Source organism: Hyla sarda, unplaced genomic scaffold (genome assembly GCF_029499605.1).
Source record: "Hyla sarda isolate aHylSar1 unplaced genomic scaffold, aHylSar1.hap1 scaffold_1682, whole genome shotgun sequence".
Classification (NCBI taxonomy): domain Eukaryota; kingdom Metazoa; phylum Chordata; class Amphibia; order Anura; family Hylidae; genus Hyla; species Hyla sarda.
Window position 1 is genome coordinate 15,492 of NW_026608322.1, and position 16,257 is coordinate 31,748.

At 49.4% G+C, this 16,257-nt stretch overlaps 1 protein-coding gene across 1 annotated transcript in view; it reads left to right on the top strand.

Moving 5' to 3' along the window:
- The window catches only part of LOC130311862 (diacylglycerol O-acyltransferase 1-like), a gene marked incomplete at its 5' end in the record, with an annotated part of 29,487 nt that extends 14,750 nt beyond the window's left edge, over nt 1-14,737 (top strand). The window contains 7 exons of the mRNA XM_056552533.1: nt 2,686-2,727; nt 5,532-5,576; nt 9,005-9,117; nt 9,237-9,302; nt 13,459-13,546; nt 13,632-13,694; nt 13,767-14,737. Of these exons, the coding sequence (XP_056408508.1) occupies nt 2,686-2,727; nt 5,532-5,576; nt 9,005-9,117; nt 9,237-9,302; nt 13,459-13,546; nt 13,632-13,694; nt 13,767-13,913 (564 nt within the window). The remainder of the gene's footprint in view (nt 1-2,685; nt 2,728-5,531; nt 5,577-9,004; nt 9,118-9,236; nt 9,303-13,458; nt 13,547-13,631; nt 13,695-13,766) is intronic.
- Nucleotides 14,738-16,257: the final 1,520 nt, after the last annotated feature.

The following is a 16,257-nucleotide window of genomic DNA, read 5'->3' on the forward strand; positions in this document are numbered from 1 at the left end:
TCTCCTTGATCCTGCACATCACTCCGTGTGGATGAAGCATCCCCTCTCAGCCTCAGAACCTCCAGTTCATGCCTCCGCTGGGCCTCTCTCTCTGCGGCTCGTGCCTGGGCGCCTCTCTCTGCCGCTCGTGCCTGGGCCTCTCTCTCTGCGGCTCGTGCCTGGGCCTCTCTCTCTGCCGCTCGTGCCTGGGCCTCTCTCTCTGCCGCTCGTGCCTGGGCCTCTCTCTCTGCCGCTCGTGCCTGGGCCTCTCTCTCTGCCGCTCGTGCCTGGGCCTCTCTCTCTGCCGCTCGTGCCTGGGCCTCTCTCTCTGCCGCTCGTGCCTGGGCCTCTCTCTCTGCCGCTCGTGCCTGGGCCTCTCTCTCTGCCGCTCGTGCCTGGGCCTCTCTCTCTGCCGCTCGTGCCTGGGCCTCTCTCTCTGCCGCTCGTGCCTGTGCCTCTCTCTCTGCCGCTCGTGCCTGGGCCTCTCTCTCTGCCGCTCATGCCTCTCTCTCTGCAGTTTGGTACTGGAGAAGCAGTTGGAGTTTCATATTGGCATCCACATTCCCAAGGTGTTGTAAGGCAATCCGCATATAAGAGTCCAAGGCCTCATGTGGAGTTCTGTCCTGATGGGGAGTAATGTTGTATTCCCCAGGAGATATCAGTCCTTGGATGGCAGTTCCAGCTGTAGGACTTTGTCTTATGTCACTCAGCTCTTCTGCACAGGCATCATACTCCACAAGATCAGCAATAAGTTGTTCCTTGTTCTTTCCTGCAGTAGGGATGTCCTTGTCTTGGCACATTAGCTCCAGTGCAGGCATGGACTGCTTGCGATATGCCTCCATCTTTCCGAGATGAGACAGAGGAGGTAAAACAGGAGATGGGGAGGACAGAACTGTCTTGCACTCTTTTTTTGTATGTCTTTTAAACTGAGCTCTGTCTTTGGAATTTGCAATTTCTTTTTTAGTGCTAAGATTTCCTTACAGGTAAAATCCAGCAAGCACTAAAAATCTCTAAATATATCCCGACGCTGCCACCAGTTGTCACGATCACACCCTATCGGTCCAGCCAAGACGCTAGAGAGAGTGTGATGGTGCAAGGGTTAAGGCCACCAGACCTCTGGGTATACACTACTAGTCCCAGCAAGTCACCAAATTAACCCTTAAATAAATGTGTTTCCACCAGAACTGCCTTCAGAAAGGTGAGCTCATATATTTAGAGATCAAAGACCAGAGCTGATTAATGAAACATTTAATCTGATAAAAGGTATCAGTGTTATGCATAAAAAGAAACAAATTACATAGTTACAAAAATATATAAGAGTTTGGCAAGACAAGTTCAGAAAACAAAAGATGAAGTTCTTACAGCATGATGGTATAGCCGTCCTTGTCAGGGAGTTCCAGCTGTTCTTAGGATGGTCTTGTCAGCTTGTTGCACAGCCTTGAACAACCATTTTAGTCTAGCATTGTTTAAATATCATATCTGCTTTCTTTGGAGGGAGACTCCATTCCCCCCTCCCCTCTGATCCCACCGGGGGGGGGGGGGGGGGGTCTTCTCTCTTCCTGGCCCCTTATCTAGTTGATTATATGATGGGACCAGAGTGCACCTTACATCCTGCTGCTTCAAAAGAGCCTTTGCCTTCAAAGGAGATGTAAACAACCAGCCAGACCCCCAATAAAATGCAATACACAAACCCACAGTCTGAATGACCTCTAACCCATGGCTTGGATAATACATCACACAGTTATAATTATAATACACATATAGGATTTTAATAATCAGGCCTTGGGCCTGACAGGGTCTGATGGAGAAGGTTGGTGGGTCAGTACTGGTTGGGGTCTCATGGAGAAGGTTGGGGGGTCAGGACTGGTTGGGGTCTCATGGAGAAGGTTGGGGGGGTCAGTACTGGTTGGGGTCTGATGGAGAAGGTTGGGGGAGGGGGTCAGGACTGATTGGGGTCTGATGGAGAAGGTTGGGGGGTCCGTACTGGTTGGGGTCTGATGGAGAAGGTTGGGGGAGGGGGTCAGGACTGGCTGGAGTCTGATGGAGAAGGTTGGGGGGGTCAGTACTGGTTGGGGTCTCATGGAGAAGGTTGGGGGGGTCAGTACTGGTTGGGGTCTCATGGAGAAGGTTGGGGGGGTCAGTATTGGTTGGGGTCTCATGGAGAAGGTTGGGGGGTCAGTATTGGTTGGGGTCTCATGGAGAAGGTTGGGGGGTCAGTACTGGTTGGGGTCTCATGGAGAAGGTTGGGGGGTCAGTACTGGTTGGGGTCTCATAGAGAAGGTTGGGGGGTCAGTAATGGTGGCTGTGGCTGATTGGGGATATTAAAGGGGCACTCTGGAGGGAAAGAAATGTTTTCAAGTAAACCAAGTAAATTATTTCTATATAAAAATCTTAATCCTTCCAGTACTTATCAGCTGCTGTATGCTCCACAGGAAGTTCTGTAGTTCTTTCCAGTCTGACCACAGTGCTCTCTGCTGACACCTCTGTCCATGTCAGGAAATGTCCAGAGCAGGAGAGGTTTGCTATGTAGATGGACAGAGGTGTCAGCAGAGAGCACTGTGGTCAGACTGGAAAGAACTACACAACTTCCTGTGGAGCATACAGCACTGGAAGGATTAAGATTTTTATATAGAAGTTGATTTGAAAACCTTTCTTTCCCTCCGGAGTGCCCTGTGCAGTAGAATATTTCCTTGTTTTGTCTTTTAGTGGATGGTCCCAGCAATCCAGAACTCAATGAAACCGTTCCGGGTGAGTTAAACGCGTTTCTTGTCCCATCACGTATTGAGGTGTCTCCTGGAGTGTCCTCGTATATGGAAAGAGTCCTGACCATAGGAGCTTACCCTCTATAAGGAATAAGAGGCGATACAAGAGGAGGAGGAGTAAGAGTCCTGTCCATAGGAGCTTACACTCTATAAGGAATAAGAGGAGATACAGAAGGAGGAGTAAGAGTCCTGACCATAGGAGCTTACACTCTATAAGGAATAAGAGGAGATACAGGAGGAGGAGTAAGAGTCCTGACCATAGGAGCTTACACTCTATAAGGAATAAGAGGAGATACAGGAGGAGGAGTAAGAGTCCTGACCATAGGAGCTTACACTCTATAAGGAATAAGAGGAGACACAGGAGGAGGAGTAAGAGTCCTGACCATAGGAGCTTACACTCTATAAGGAATAAGAGGAGATACAGGAGGAGGAGTAAGAGTCCTGACCATAGGAGCTTACACTCTATAAGGAATAAGGGAAGATACAGGAGGAGGAGTAAGAGTCCTGACCATAGGAGCTTACCCTCTATAAGGAATAAGAGGAGATACAGGAGGAGGGGTAAGAGTCCTGACCATAGGAGCTTACACTCTATAAGGAATAAGAGGAGATACAGGAGGAGGAGGAGTAAGAGTCCTGACCATAGGAGCTTACACTCTATAAGGAATAAGAGGAGATACAGGAGGAGGAGTAAGAGTCCTGACCATAGGGGCTTACACTCTATAAGGAATAAGAGGAGATACAGGAGGAGGAGGAGTAAGAGTCCTGACCATAGGGGCTTACACTCTATAAGGAATAAGAGGAGATACAGGAGGAGGAGTAAGAGTCCTGACCATAGGAGCTTACACTCTATAAGGAATAAGAGGAGATACAGGAGGAGGAGTAAGAGTCCTGACCATAGGAGCTTACACTCTATAAGGAATAAGAGGAGATACAGGAGGAGGAGTAAGAGTCCTGACCATAGGAGCTTACCCTCTATAAGGAATAAGAGGAGATACAAGAGGAGGAGTAAGAGTCCTGACCATAGGAGCTTACACTCTATAAGGAATAAGAGGAGATACAGGAGGAGGAGTAAGAGTCCTGACCATAGGAGCTTACACTCTATAAGGAATAAGAGGAGATACAGGAGGAGGAGTAAGAGTCCTGACCATAGGAGCTTACACTCTATAAGGAATAAGAGGAGATACAGGAGGAGGAGGAGTAAGAGTCCTGACCATAGGAGCTTACACTCTATAAGGAATAAGGGAAGATACAGGAGGAGGAGTAAGAGTCCTGACCATAGGAGCTTACACTCTATAAGGAATAAGAGGAGATACAGGAGGAGTAAGAGTCCTGACCATAGGAGCTTACCCTCTATAAGGAATAAGAGAAGATACCAGAGGAGGAGTAAGAGTCCTGACCATAGGAGCTTACACGCTATAAGGAATAAGAGGAGATATAGGAGGAGGAGTAAGAGTCCTGACCATAGGAGCTTACACTCTATAAGGAATAAGAGAAGATACAAGAGGAGGAGGAGTAAGAGTCCTGTCCATAGGAGCTTACACTCTATAAGGAATAAGAGGAGATATAGGAGAAGGAGTAAGAGTCCTGACCATAGGAGCTTACACTCTATAAGGAATAAGAGGAGATAAAGGAGGAGGAGTAAGAGTCCTGACCATAGGAGCTTACACTCTATAAGGAGTAAGAGGAGATACAGGAGGAGTAAGAGTCCTGACCATAGGAGCTTACACTCTATAAGGAGTAAGAGGAGATACAGGAGGAGGAGTAAGAGTCCTGACCATAGGAGCTTACACTCTATAAGGAGTAAGAGGAGATACAGGAGGAGGGGTAAGAGTCCTGACCATAGGAGCTTACACTCTATAAGGAATAATAGGAGATACAGGAGGAGGAGGAGTAAGAGTCCTGTCCATAGGAGCTTACACTCTATAAGGAATAAGAGGAGATACAGGAGGAGGAGTAAGAGTCCTGACCATAGGAGCTTACCCTCTATAAGGAATAAGAGGAGATACAGGAGGAGGAGGAGTAAGAGTCCTGACCATAGGAGCTTACACTCTATAAGGAGTAAGAGGAGATACAGGAGGAGTAAGAGTCCTGACCATAGGAGCTTACACTCTATAAGGAATAAGAGGAGATACAGGAGGAGGAGTAAGAGTCCTGACCATAGGAGCTTACACTCTATAAGGAATAAGAGGAGATACAGGAGGAGGAGTAAGAGTCCTGACCATAGGAGCTTACACTCTATAAGGAATAAGAGGAGATACAGGAGGAGGAGTAAGAGTCCTGACCATAGGAGCTTACACTCTATAAGGAATAAGAGGAGATACAGGAGGAGGAGTAAGAGTCCTGTCCATAGGAGCTTACACTCTATAAGGAATAAGAGGAGATACAGGAGGAGGAGTAAGAGTCCTGTCCATAGGAGCTTACACTCTATAAGGAATAAGAGGAGATACAGGAGGAGGAGTAAGAGTCCTGACCATAGGAGCTTACACTCTATAAGGAATAAGAGGAGATACAAGAGGAGGAGGAGTAAGAGTCCTGTCCATAGGAGCTTACACTCTATAAGGAATAAGAGGAGATACAGGAGGAGGAGTAAGAGTCCTGACCATAGGAGCTTACACTCTATAAGGAATAAGAGGAGATACAGGAGGAGGAGGAGTAAGAGTCCTGTCCATAGGAGCTTACACTCTATAAGGACACGGGTTGGGGTTAGAGTCCGGCGTGTTTCTCTGGAGGAGTCTCTTATGGGGTCGGGGTTCTCCTTGTCTTAGTTTCTCCCGATCGTCTTTTATTCAGGACATGGATTACTCAAGGATCATTGAGCGGCTCCTGAAGCTGGCGGTAAGTGCCCTCATCCTCTGCCCCCTCTTGTACACCCCTCATCCTCTGCCCCCTCTTGTACACCCCTCATCCTCTGCCCCCTCTTGTACACCCCTCATCCTCTGCCCCCTCTTGTACACCCCTCATCCTCTGCCCCCTCTTGTACACCCCTCATTATCTGCCCCCTCTTGCACACCCCCTCATCCTCTGCCCCCTCTTGCACACCCCCTCATCCTCTGCCCCCTCTTGCACACCCCCTCATCCTCTGCCCCCTCTTGCACACACCCTCATCCTCTGCCCCCTCTTGCACACCACCTCATCCTCTGCCCCCTCTTGCACACCCCCTCATCCTCTGCCCCCCTCTTGCACCCCCCCCATCCTCTGCCCCGTCTTGCACACCCCCTCATCCTGTGCCCCCCTCTTGCACACCCCCTCATCCTCTGCCCCGTGTTGTACACCCCCTCATTTTCTGCCCTGTCTTGCACCCCCCCATCCTCTGCCCCCCTCTTGCACACCCCCTCATCCTCTGCCCCCTCTTGCACACCCCCTCATCCTCTGCCCCCCTCTTGCACCCCCCCATCCTCTGCCCCGTCTTGTACACCCCTCATCATCTGCCCCCTCATCCTCTGCCCCGTGTTGTACACCCCTCATCCTCTGCCCCGTCTTGCACACCCCCTCATCCTCTGCCCCGTGTTGTACACCTCTCATCCTCTGCCCCCCTCTTGCACACCCCCTCATCCTCTGCCCCGTCTTGCACACCCCCTCCTCCTCTGCCCCGTCTTGCACACCCCCTCCTCCTCTGCCCCCTCTTGTACACCTCTCATCCTCTGCCCCCTCTTGTACACCCCCTCATCCTCTGCCCCCTCTTGTACACCCCCTCATCCTCTGCCCCCTCTTGTACACCTCTCATCCTCTGCCCCGTCTTGTACACCTCTCATCCTCTGCCCCCTCTTGCACACCCCCTCCTCCTCTGCCCCCTCTTGTACACCCCCTCATCCTCTGCCCCCTCTTGTACACCCCCTCATCCTCTGCCCCCTCTTGCACACCCCCTCCTCCTCTGCCCCCTCTTGCACACCCCCTCCTCCTCTGCCCCCTCTTGTACACCCCTCATCCTCTGCCCCCTCTTGTACACCCCCTCCTCCTCTGCCCCCTCTTGTACACCCCCTCCTCCTCTGCCCCCTCTTGCACACCCCCTCCTCCTCTGCCCCCTCTTGCACACCCCCTCATCCTCTGCCCCCTCTTGTACACCTCTCATCTTCTGCCCCCTCTTGTACACCCCTCATCCTCTGCCCCCTCTTGTACACCCCCTCATCCTCTGCCCCCTCTTGTACACCCCCTCATCCTCTGCCCCGTCTTGTACACCCCCTCCTCCTCTGCCCCCTCTTGCACACCCCCTCCTCTTCTGCCCAATCTTGCACACCCCTTGTTAGAACACTCCCCAACAGGTAGAGGAAGCCGCCGCTTGGAATGATCCCCTGACCTCCAGGAACACAGGTTGGTTCCAGCCGACCGTCCAACTCCCGACCGGAGGATACGAACGCAGCCGCTCCCGATCAGCAAATCAGTCGAACTCCTTCCATAGCTAGAAATAACGAAGCGCTGTCCCAATAGTAATTCCCCCCACAAATGAGACCAGCTCCGTCTTGAGGGTCAAACAGGAATGACTTTAATGGCTCTACCTGCCCGGTATTTATGCAGGTCTCCACCAGGTGGACACTCCCATAGAGGACCTGATGGAAGACTGTAAAACATAGTGGACAGTAGCCAATCGCAGTGGCTTCAACATAAGCCCTTCCCACTTTACCCATACCTCCCTCCTCTCTATCCCCCAGACAACTGGGAAGAAATCCAATTATCTCCCAGGACAAAGAAATCCAATTATCTCCCAGGACGAAGAAATCCAATTATCTCCCAGGACAGAGACAATCGCCATCCCAGAACACAACAAGAAAACTCATTGAAACATATAAATGACGAAATAGAAGGCGGGCGGCAGCTTCCAGCTGTGTTTTTAGATAAAGGGTCCGTTTTTATTTACATAGGATTTGTACCGAACACTGCTGATTTTTCCTCGGGTCCCAAAAACGGCCGCCGCCTCGTGGTCGGCGAACGTCGACCACCCGTACGAATGGAATGGAGAGGTGTCTGCGGTTAACCACAACGTTCTAACGGGGTCCAAGAGGTTAACCAGCAGATGGATCCGTCACACCCCTCATCCTCTGCCCCCTCTTGTACACCTCCTCATCCTCTGCCCCTTTGTACACCTCCTCATCCTCTGCCCCTTTGTACACCTCCTCATCCTCTGCCCCTTTGTACACCTCCTCATCCTCTGCCCCTTTGTACACCTCCTCATCCTCTGCCCCTTTGTACACCTCCTCATCCTCTGCCCCTTTGTACACCTCCTCATCCTCTGCCCCCTCTTGTACACCTCCTCATCCTCTGCCCCCTCTTGTACACCTCCTCATCCTCTGCCCCCTCTTGTACACCTCCTCATCCTCTGCCCCTTTGTACACCTCCTCATCCTCTGCCCCCTCTTGTACACCTCCTCATCCTCTGCCCCGTCTTGTACACCTCCTCATCCTCTGCCCCGTCTTGTACGCCTCCTCATCCTCTGCCCCCTCTTGTACGCCTCCTCATCCTCTGCCCCCTCTTGTACGCCTCCTCATCCTCTGCCCCCTCTTGTACGCATCCTCTTCCCCCTCTTGTACACCCCTCATCCTCTGCCCCGTCTTGTACACCCCCTCATCCTCTGCCCCGTCTTGTACACCCCCTCATCCTCTGCCCCGTCTTGTACACCACCTCATCCTCTGCCTCCTCTTGTACTCCCGTCCTCCTCTGCCCCGTCTTGTACACCACCTCATCCTCTGCCCCGTCTAGTACACCACCTCATCCTCTGCCCCCTCTTGTACGCCTCCTCATCCTCTGCCCCCTCTTGTACGCCTCCTCATCCTCTGCCCCCTCTTGTACGCATCCTCTTCCCCCTCTTGTACACCCCTCATCCTCTGCCCCCTCTTGTACACCCCCTCATCCTCTGCCCCGTCTTGTACACCCCCTCATCCTCTGCCCCGTCTTGTACACCACCTCATCCTCTGCCTCCTCTTGTACTCCCGTCCTCCTCTGCCCCGTCTTGTACACCACCTCATCCTCTGCCCCGTCTAGTACACCACCTCATCCTCTGCCTCCTCTTGTTCTCCCGTCCTCCTCTGCCTCCTCTTGTACTCCCGTCCTCCACTGCCCCGTCTTGTACGCCCCTCATTCTCTGCCCCCTCTTGTACTCCCGTCCTCCTCTGCCACGTCTTGTACGCCCCTCATTCTCTGCCCCCTCTTGTACGCCCCTCATTCTCTGCCCCCTCTTGTACTCCCGTCCTCCTCTGCCACGTCTTGTACTCCCGTCCTCCTCTGCCCCGTCTTGTATACCCAGAGGTTGATGATTCTTCCATTCATTGCAGGTCCCCAACCACCTCATCTGGCTGATCTTCTTCTACTGGTTCTTCCATTCTTCCATGAACTTTGTAGCTGAGTTGATGCGTTTTGGGGACCGGGAGTTTTACAGGGACTGGTGGTGAGTGATAATGGTCTAATGCCAGTTGTATCCCCATCGTGCTGACCCCGGATGATGAGAGTGGTTGTGTGTGATCAGGACCCAGAATTCATAACAAATGTATTCATCTGATTCTCCAGGAACTCTGAAACTGTGACTTACTTCTGGCAAAACTGGAATATCCCGGTCCACAAATGGTGCATCAGGTAGTGTGAGGGGGGGGAGCAGTAAGAGTGAAGTCACATGATTATACCACCATGTAGGGAGGAGATATGGTCATAGGATGGTGGAGAGGTCATTGAATAGTAGTAGGAACGGGTAAGGGGATGGTGGAGTGGTCAGTGGATAGTGGTGGGAATGGTGGTGCAGTCAGTTGGATAGAGTGGAAAGTGGTCAGTCAATGGATAAGAGGGTAGGGAGAAGTGAGGGGATAAAGAGGTAGACAGGTGCCAGTGAAGCAGTCAGTAGATAGAGGGGTAGGGAATGGTGAAAGTAAAGTTGGGCAGTCTGTGGATAGTTTGTAGGGACAGGTGACAGTATAGTGTAGCAGTCTGTGAATAGGGACACGTGACAGTATAGTGGAGTAGTCTGTGGGTAGGGACAGGTGTCAGTATAGTGGAGCAGTCTGTGGATAGAGGGGAAGGGACAGGTGACAGTATAGTGGAGCAGTCTGTGAATAGGGACAGGTGACAGTATAGTGGAGCAGTCTGTGGATAGAGGGGAAGGGACAGGTGACAGTATAGTGGAGCAGTCTGTGAATAGGGACAGGTGACAGTATAGTGGAGCAGTCTGTGAATAGGGACAGGTGACAGTATAGTGGAGCAATCTGTGAATAGGGACAGGTGACAGTATAGTGGAGCAATCTGTGAATAGGGACTGGTGACAGTATAGTGGAGCAGTCTGTGGATAGAGGGGAAGGGACAGGTGACAGTATAGTGGAGCAATCTGTGAATAGGGACTGGTGACAGTATAGTGGAGCAGCCTGTGGATAGAGGGGTAGGGACAGGTGACAGTATAGTGGAGCAGTCTGTGGATAGATGGGTAGGGATAGGTGACAGTATAGTGGAGCAGTCTGTGAATAGTTACAGGTGACAGTATAGTGGAGCAGTCTGTGAATAGTTACAGGTGACAGTATAGTGGAGCAGTCTGTGAATAGGGACAGGTGACAGTATAGTGGAGCAGTCTGTGAATAGGGACAGGTGACAGTATAGTGGAGCAGTCTGTGAATAGGGACAGGTGACAGTATAATGGAGCAGTCTGTGGATAGTTACAGGTGACAGTATAGTGGAGCAGTCTGTAAATAGGGACAGTATAATGGAGCAGTCTGTGAATAGGGACAGGTGACAGTATAGTGGAGCAGTCTGTGAATAGGGACAGGTGACAGTATAGTGGAGCAGTCTGTGGATAGTTACAGGTGACAGTATAGTGGAGCAGTCTTTAAATAGGGACAGTATAATGGAGCAGTCTGAATAGTTACAGGTGACGGTATAGTGGAGCAGTCTGTGAATAGGGACAGTATAATGGAGCAGTCTGAATAGTTACAGGTGACAGTATAGTGGAGCAGTCTGTGAATAGCGACAGGTGACAGTATAGTGGAGCAGTCTGTGGGAAGGGACAGGTGACAGTATAGTGGAGCAGTCTGTAAATAGGGACAGTATAATGGAGCAGTCTGAATAGTTACAGGTGACGGTATAGTGGAGCAGTCTGTGAATAGGGACAGGTGACAGTATAGTGGAGTAGTCTGTGAATAGGGACCGTATAATGGAGCAGTCTGAATAGTTACAGGTGACAGTATAGTGGAGCAGTCTGTGGGAAGGGACAGGTGACAGTATAGTGGAGCAGTCTGTAAATAGTTACAGGTGACAGTATAGTGGAGCAGTCTGTAAATAGTTACAGGTGACAGTATAGTGGAGCAGTCTGTAAATAGTTACAGGTGACAGTATAGTGGAGCAGTCTGTGAATAGGGGCAGGTGACAGTATAGTGGAGCAGTCTGTGAATAGGGGCAGGTGACAGTATAGTGGAGCAGTCTGTGGGAAGGGACAGGTGACGGTATAGTGGAGCAGTCTGTAAATAGTTACAGGTGACAGTATAGTGGAGCAGTCTGTGAATAGGGACAGGTGACAGTATAGTGGAGCAGCCTGTGAATAGGGACAGGTGACAGTATAGTGGAGCAGTCTGTGAATAGGGACAGGTGACAGTATAGTGGAGCAGTCTGTGAATAGGGACAGGTGACAGTATAGTGGAGCAGTCTGTGAATAGGGACAGTATAGTGGAGCAGTCTGTGAATAGGGACAGTATAGTGGAGCAGTCTGTGGATAAGGGGGGGTAGGGACAGGTGACAGTATAGTGGAGCAATCTGTGAATAGTTACAGGTGACGGTATAGTGGAGCAGTCTGTGAATAGGGACAGGTGACAGTATAATGGAGCAGTCTGTGAATAGGGACAGGTGACCGTATAGTGGAGCAATCTGTGAATAGTTACAGGTGACGGTATAGTGGAGCAGTCTGTGAATAGGGACAGGTGACAGTATAATGGAGCAGTCTGTGGGAAGGGACAGGTGACAGTATAGTGGAGCAGTCTGTGAATAGGGACAGTATAATGGAGCAGTCTGAATAGTTACAGGTGACGGTATAGTGGAGCAGTCTGTGAATAGTTACAGGTGACAGTATAGTGGAGCAGTCTGTGGGAAGGGACAGGTGACAGTATAGTGGAGCAGTCTGAATAGGGACAGGTGACAGTATAGTGGAGCAGTCTGAATAGGGACAGGTGACAGTATAGTGGAGCAGTCTGTAAATAGTTACAGGTGACAGTATAGTGGAGCAGTCTGTAAATAGTTACAGGTGACAGTATAGTGGAGCAGTCTGTGAATAGGGACAGGTGACAGTATAGTGGGGCAGCCTGTGAATAGTTACAGGTGACAGTATAGTGGAGCAGTCTGTGAATAGCGACAGGTGACAGTATAGTGGAGCAGTCTGTGAATAGGGACAGTATAGTGGAGCAGTCAGTGAATAGGGACAGTATAGTGGAGCAGTCAGTGAATAGGGACAGGTGACAGTATAGTGGAGCAGTCTGTGGGAAGGGACAGGTGACAGTATAGTGGAGCAGTCTGTGAATAGGGATAGGTGACAGTATAGTGGAGCAGTCTGTGAATAGGGACAGGTGACAGTATAGTGGAGCAGTCTGTGAATAGGGACAGGTGACAGTATAGTGGAGCTGTCTGTGAATAGGGGCAGGTGACAGTATAGTGGAGCAGTCTGTGGGAAGGGACAGGTGACGGTATAGTGGAGCAGTCTGTAAGTAGTTACAGGTGACAGTATAGTGGAGCAGTCTATGAATAGGGACAGGTGACAGTATAGTGGAGCAGCCTGTGAATAGGGACAGGTGACAGTATAGTGGAGCAGTCTATGAATAGGGACATGGTACAGTATAGTGGAGCAGTCTGTGAATAGGGACAGGTGACAGTATAGTGGAGCAGCCTGTGAATAGGGACAGGTGACAGTATAGTGGAGCAGTCTGTGAATAGTTACAGGTGACAGTATAGTGGAGCAGTCTGTGAATAGGGACAGGTGACGGTATAGTGGAGCAGTCTGTGAATAGGGACAGGTGACAGTATAGTGGAGCAGTCTGTGAATAGGGACAGGTGACAGTATAGTGGAGCAGTCTGTGGGTAGGGACAGGTGACAGTATAGTGGAGCAGTCTGTGGATAGAGGGGTAGGGACAGGTGACAGTATAGTGGAGCAATCTGTGGATAGAGGGGTAGGGACAGGTGACAGTATAGTGTAGCAGTCTGTGGGTAGGGACAGGTGACAGTATAGTGGAGCAGTCTGTGGGTAGGGACAGGTGACAGTATAGTGGAGCAGTCTGTGGATAGAGGGGTAGGGACAGGTGACAGTATAGTGGAGCAGTCTGTGGATAGAGGGGTAGGGACAGGTGACAGTATAGTGGAGCAGTCTGTGGATAGGGACAGGTGACAGTATAGTGGAGCAGTCTGTGGGAAGGGACAGTAAAATGGAGCAGTCTGAATAGTTACAGGTGACAGTATAGTGGAGCAGTCTGTGAATAGGGGCAGGTGACAGTATAATGGAGCAGTCTGAATAGGGACAGGTGACAGTATAGTGGAGCAGTCTGTGAATAGGGACAGGTGACAGTATAGTGGAGCAGTCTGTGAATAGGGACAGGTGACAGTATAGTGGAGCAGTCTGTGAATAGGGACAGGTGACAGTATAGTGGAGCAGTCTGTGAATAGGGACAGGTGACAGTATAGTGGAGCAGTCTGTGGGAAGGGAAAGGTGACAGGCTAGGGATTTGGTCAGTGAATAGATCTGAAGGTTGATCACCTGGATCTGGCTCTTTCTTTTAGACACTTCTATAAACCAATGATGAAACGCGGTGTCTCCAAGTGGGCGGCCCAGACAGCCGTTTTCTTTGCCTCTGCCTTTTTCCATGAGGTGAGTGATGATGTGGTAATCCGGTGTGGTCTGTTGGGTTGGTGTTCTCCTCACTGACCTCTGATGTCGTCTCTGTTCTCCTCAGTATCTGGTCAGTGTCCCTCTGAAGATGTTCCGTCTCTGGGCGTTCATGGGGATGATGTCACAGGTTTGTATAAGTATTCACACCCCCTTCTGTCTCCTCTTATGAGTTGGTCTGAGCTCCTATTCTCCTCTACAGATCCCTCTGGCCTGGTTCGTGAGTCGGTTTCTCCGAGGGAATTATGGCAATGCAGCGGTGTGGATCTCCCTGATGATTGGGCAGCCCATCGCGGTGCTCATGTATGTGCACGATTATTACATCTTAAACTACGGGATCTCATCGTGAGCATCACGGATCCCTCAGACAATGGAGCCGCCGATTGGAATGCGAGAAGCTTTTCCTGGATAAAAAGAGTCTTTCCCCATTGGTGATCGGGTCTGTATAGATCCAGGAAGCAATGGGGTCTCATCAACCAAAAATATCCCCGATCCCCCGACCACATCCAACCACATCTCCATCCTCTTCGGTGTCTCTTGTCCCACCGTCGCCTCTGCACATTGCTGCTGCTTATCCTAGAACATCCGTCCCAGACCTCCACCGTTCCTTCGCTCCCACCAGTTCCTGATATCTGGTCCGTCCCGGTGAAGTTTAATCATGACCTGTTCTCATCCCGCTCTGTGGGTTTGCACTCTGTACGTCGTACACTCCAGCAGTGATCACTAAATGGTACAATCCTCTACTACATGACCCGTGGGTCCTCGCTGCTCCATGATCTCAGGCCGCCTCAGGACAGCGAACCTCCTACGTGTGCACTGTTCACATGCTGCAGTCAGATTCCAGCTCTGAGGACACGTCTGGTTAGTGTGGTCTCCCCTTGACCATGTGGGTGGGCGACAAGCATCAATCAGCAGAACCTGTGCCCATCAGCCATGGTACATTGTCCCTTCATGGTGGTTGTCCTCCTGCTGGTCCTGAGACTACTCCGGAGTGTCCTGGGCCGGGATCGGCATCTGTGTTTTTTTACGGTGTTTGGTGAATGTTGTGCGTGAATGATTTCTTCCTCTGGCTTTGTGTGTGGAGATCAGATCAATAAGAATCTGAAACAAGAAAATAAAGATGTTTTCAGACAATGGTCAAGATTTATTGTCTGATCCCGATCCCGTAGATTCTATCCTCAGTGATAATCTGATCCTGTAGATTCTATCCTCAGTGATTATTATCTGATCCTGTAGATTCTATCCTCAGTGATTATCCTGATCCTGTAGATTCTATCCTCAGTGATTATTATCTGATCCCGTAGATTCTATCCTCAGTGATAATCTGATCCTGTAGATTCTATCCTCAGTGATAATCTGATCCTGTAGATTCTATCCTCAGTGATTATTATCTGATCCTGTAGATTCTATCCTCAGTGATTATTATCTGATCCTGTAGATTCTATCCTCAGTGATAATCTGATCCTGTAGATTCTATCCTCAGTGATTATTATCTGATCCTGTAGATTCTATCCTCAGTGATTATCCTGATCCCGTAGATTCTATCCTCAGTGATTATTATTATCTGATCCTGTAGATTCTATCCTCAGTGATTATTATCCTGATCCTGTAGATTCTATCCTCAGTGATTATTATCTGATCCTGTAGATTCTATCCTCAGTGATTATCTGATTCTGTAGATTCTATCCTCAGTGATGATTATCTGATCCTGTACATTCTATCCTCAGTGATTATTATTATCTGATCCTGTGGATTCTATCCTCAGTGATGATTAAGATCTGATCCCGTAGATTCTATCCTCAGTGATTATTATCTGATCCTGTAGATTCTATCCTCAGTGATTATTATCTGATCCTGTAGATTCTATCCTCAGTGATTATCCTGATCCTGTAGATTCTATCCTCAGTGATTATTAATATCTGATCCTGTAGATTCTATCCTCAGTGATTATTATCTGATCCTGTAGATTCTATCCTCAGTGATAATCTGATCCTGTAGATTCTATCCTCAGTGATTATTATCTGATCCTGTAGATTCTATCCTCAGTGATTATCCTGATCCCGTAGATTCTATCCTCAGTGATAATCTGATCCTGTAGATTCTATCCTCAGTGATTATTATCTGATCCTGTAGATTCTATCCTCAGTGATTATCCTGATCCTGTAGATTCTATCCTCAGTGATTATTATCTGATCCCGTAGATTCTATCCTCAGTGATAATCTGATCCTGTAGATTCTATCCTCAGTGATAATCTGATCCTGTAGATTCTATCCTCAGTGATTATTATCTGATCCTGTAGATTCTATCCTCAGTGATTATTATCTGATCCTGTAGATTCTATCCTCAGTGATAATCTGATCCTGTAGATTCTATCCTCAGTGATTATTATCTGATCCTGTAGATTCTATCCTCAGTGATTATCCTGATCCCGTAGATTCTATCCTCAGTGATTATTATTATCTGATCCTGTAGATTCTATCCTCAGTGATTATTATCCTGATCCTGTAGATTCTATCCTCAGTGATTATTATCTGATCCTGTAGATTCTATCCTCAGTGATTATCTGATTCTGTAGATTCTATCCTCAGTGATGATTATCTGATCCTGTACATTCTATCCTCAGTGATTATTATTATCTGATCCTGTGGATTCTATCCTCAGTGATGATTAAGATCTGATCCCGTAGATTCTA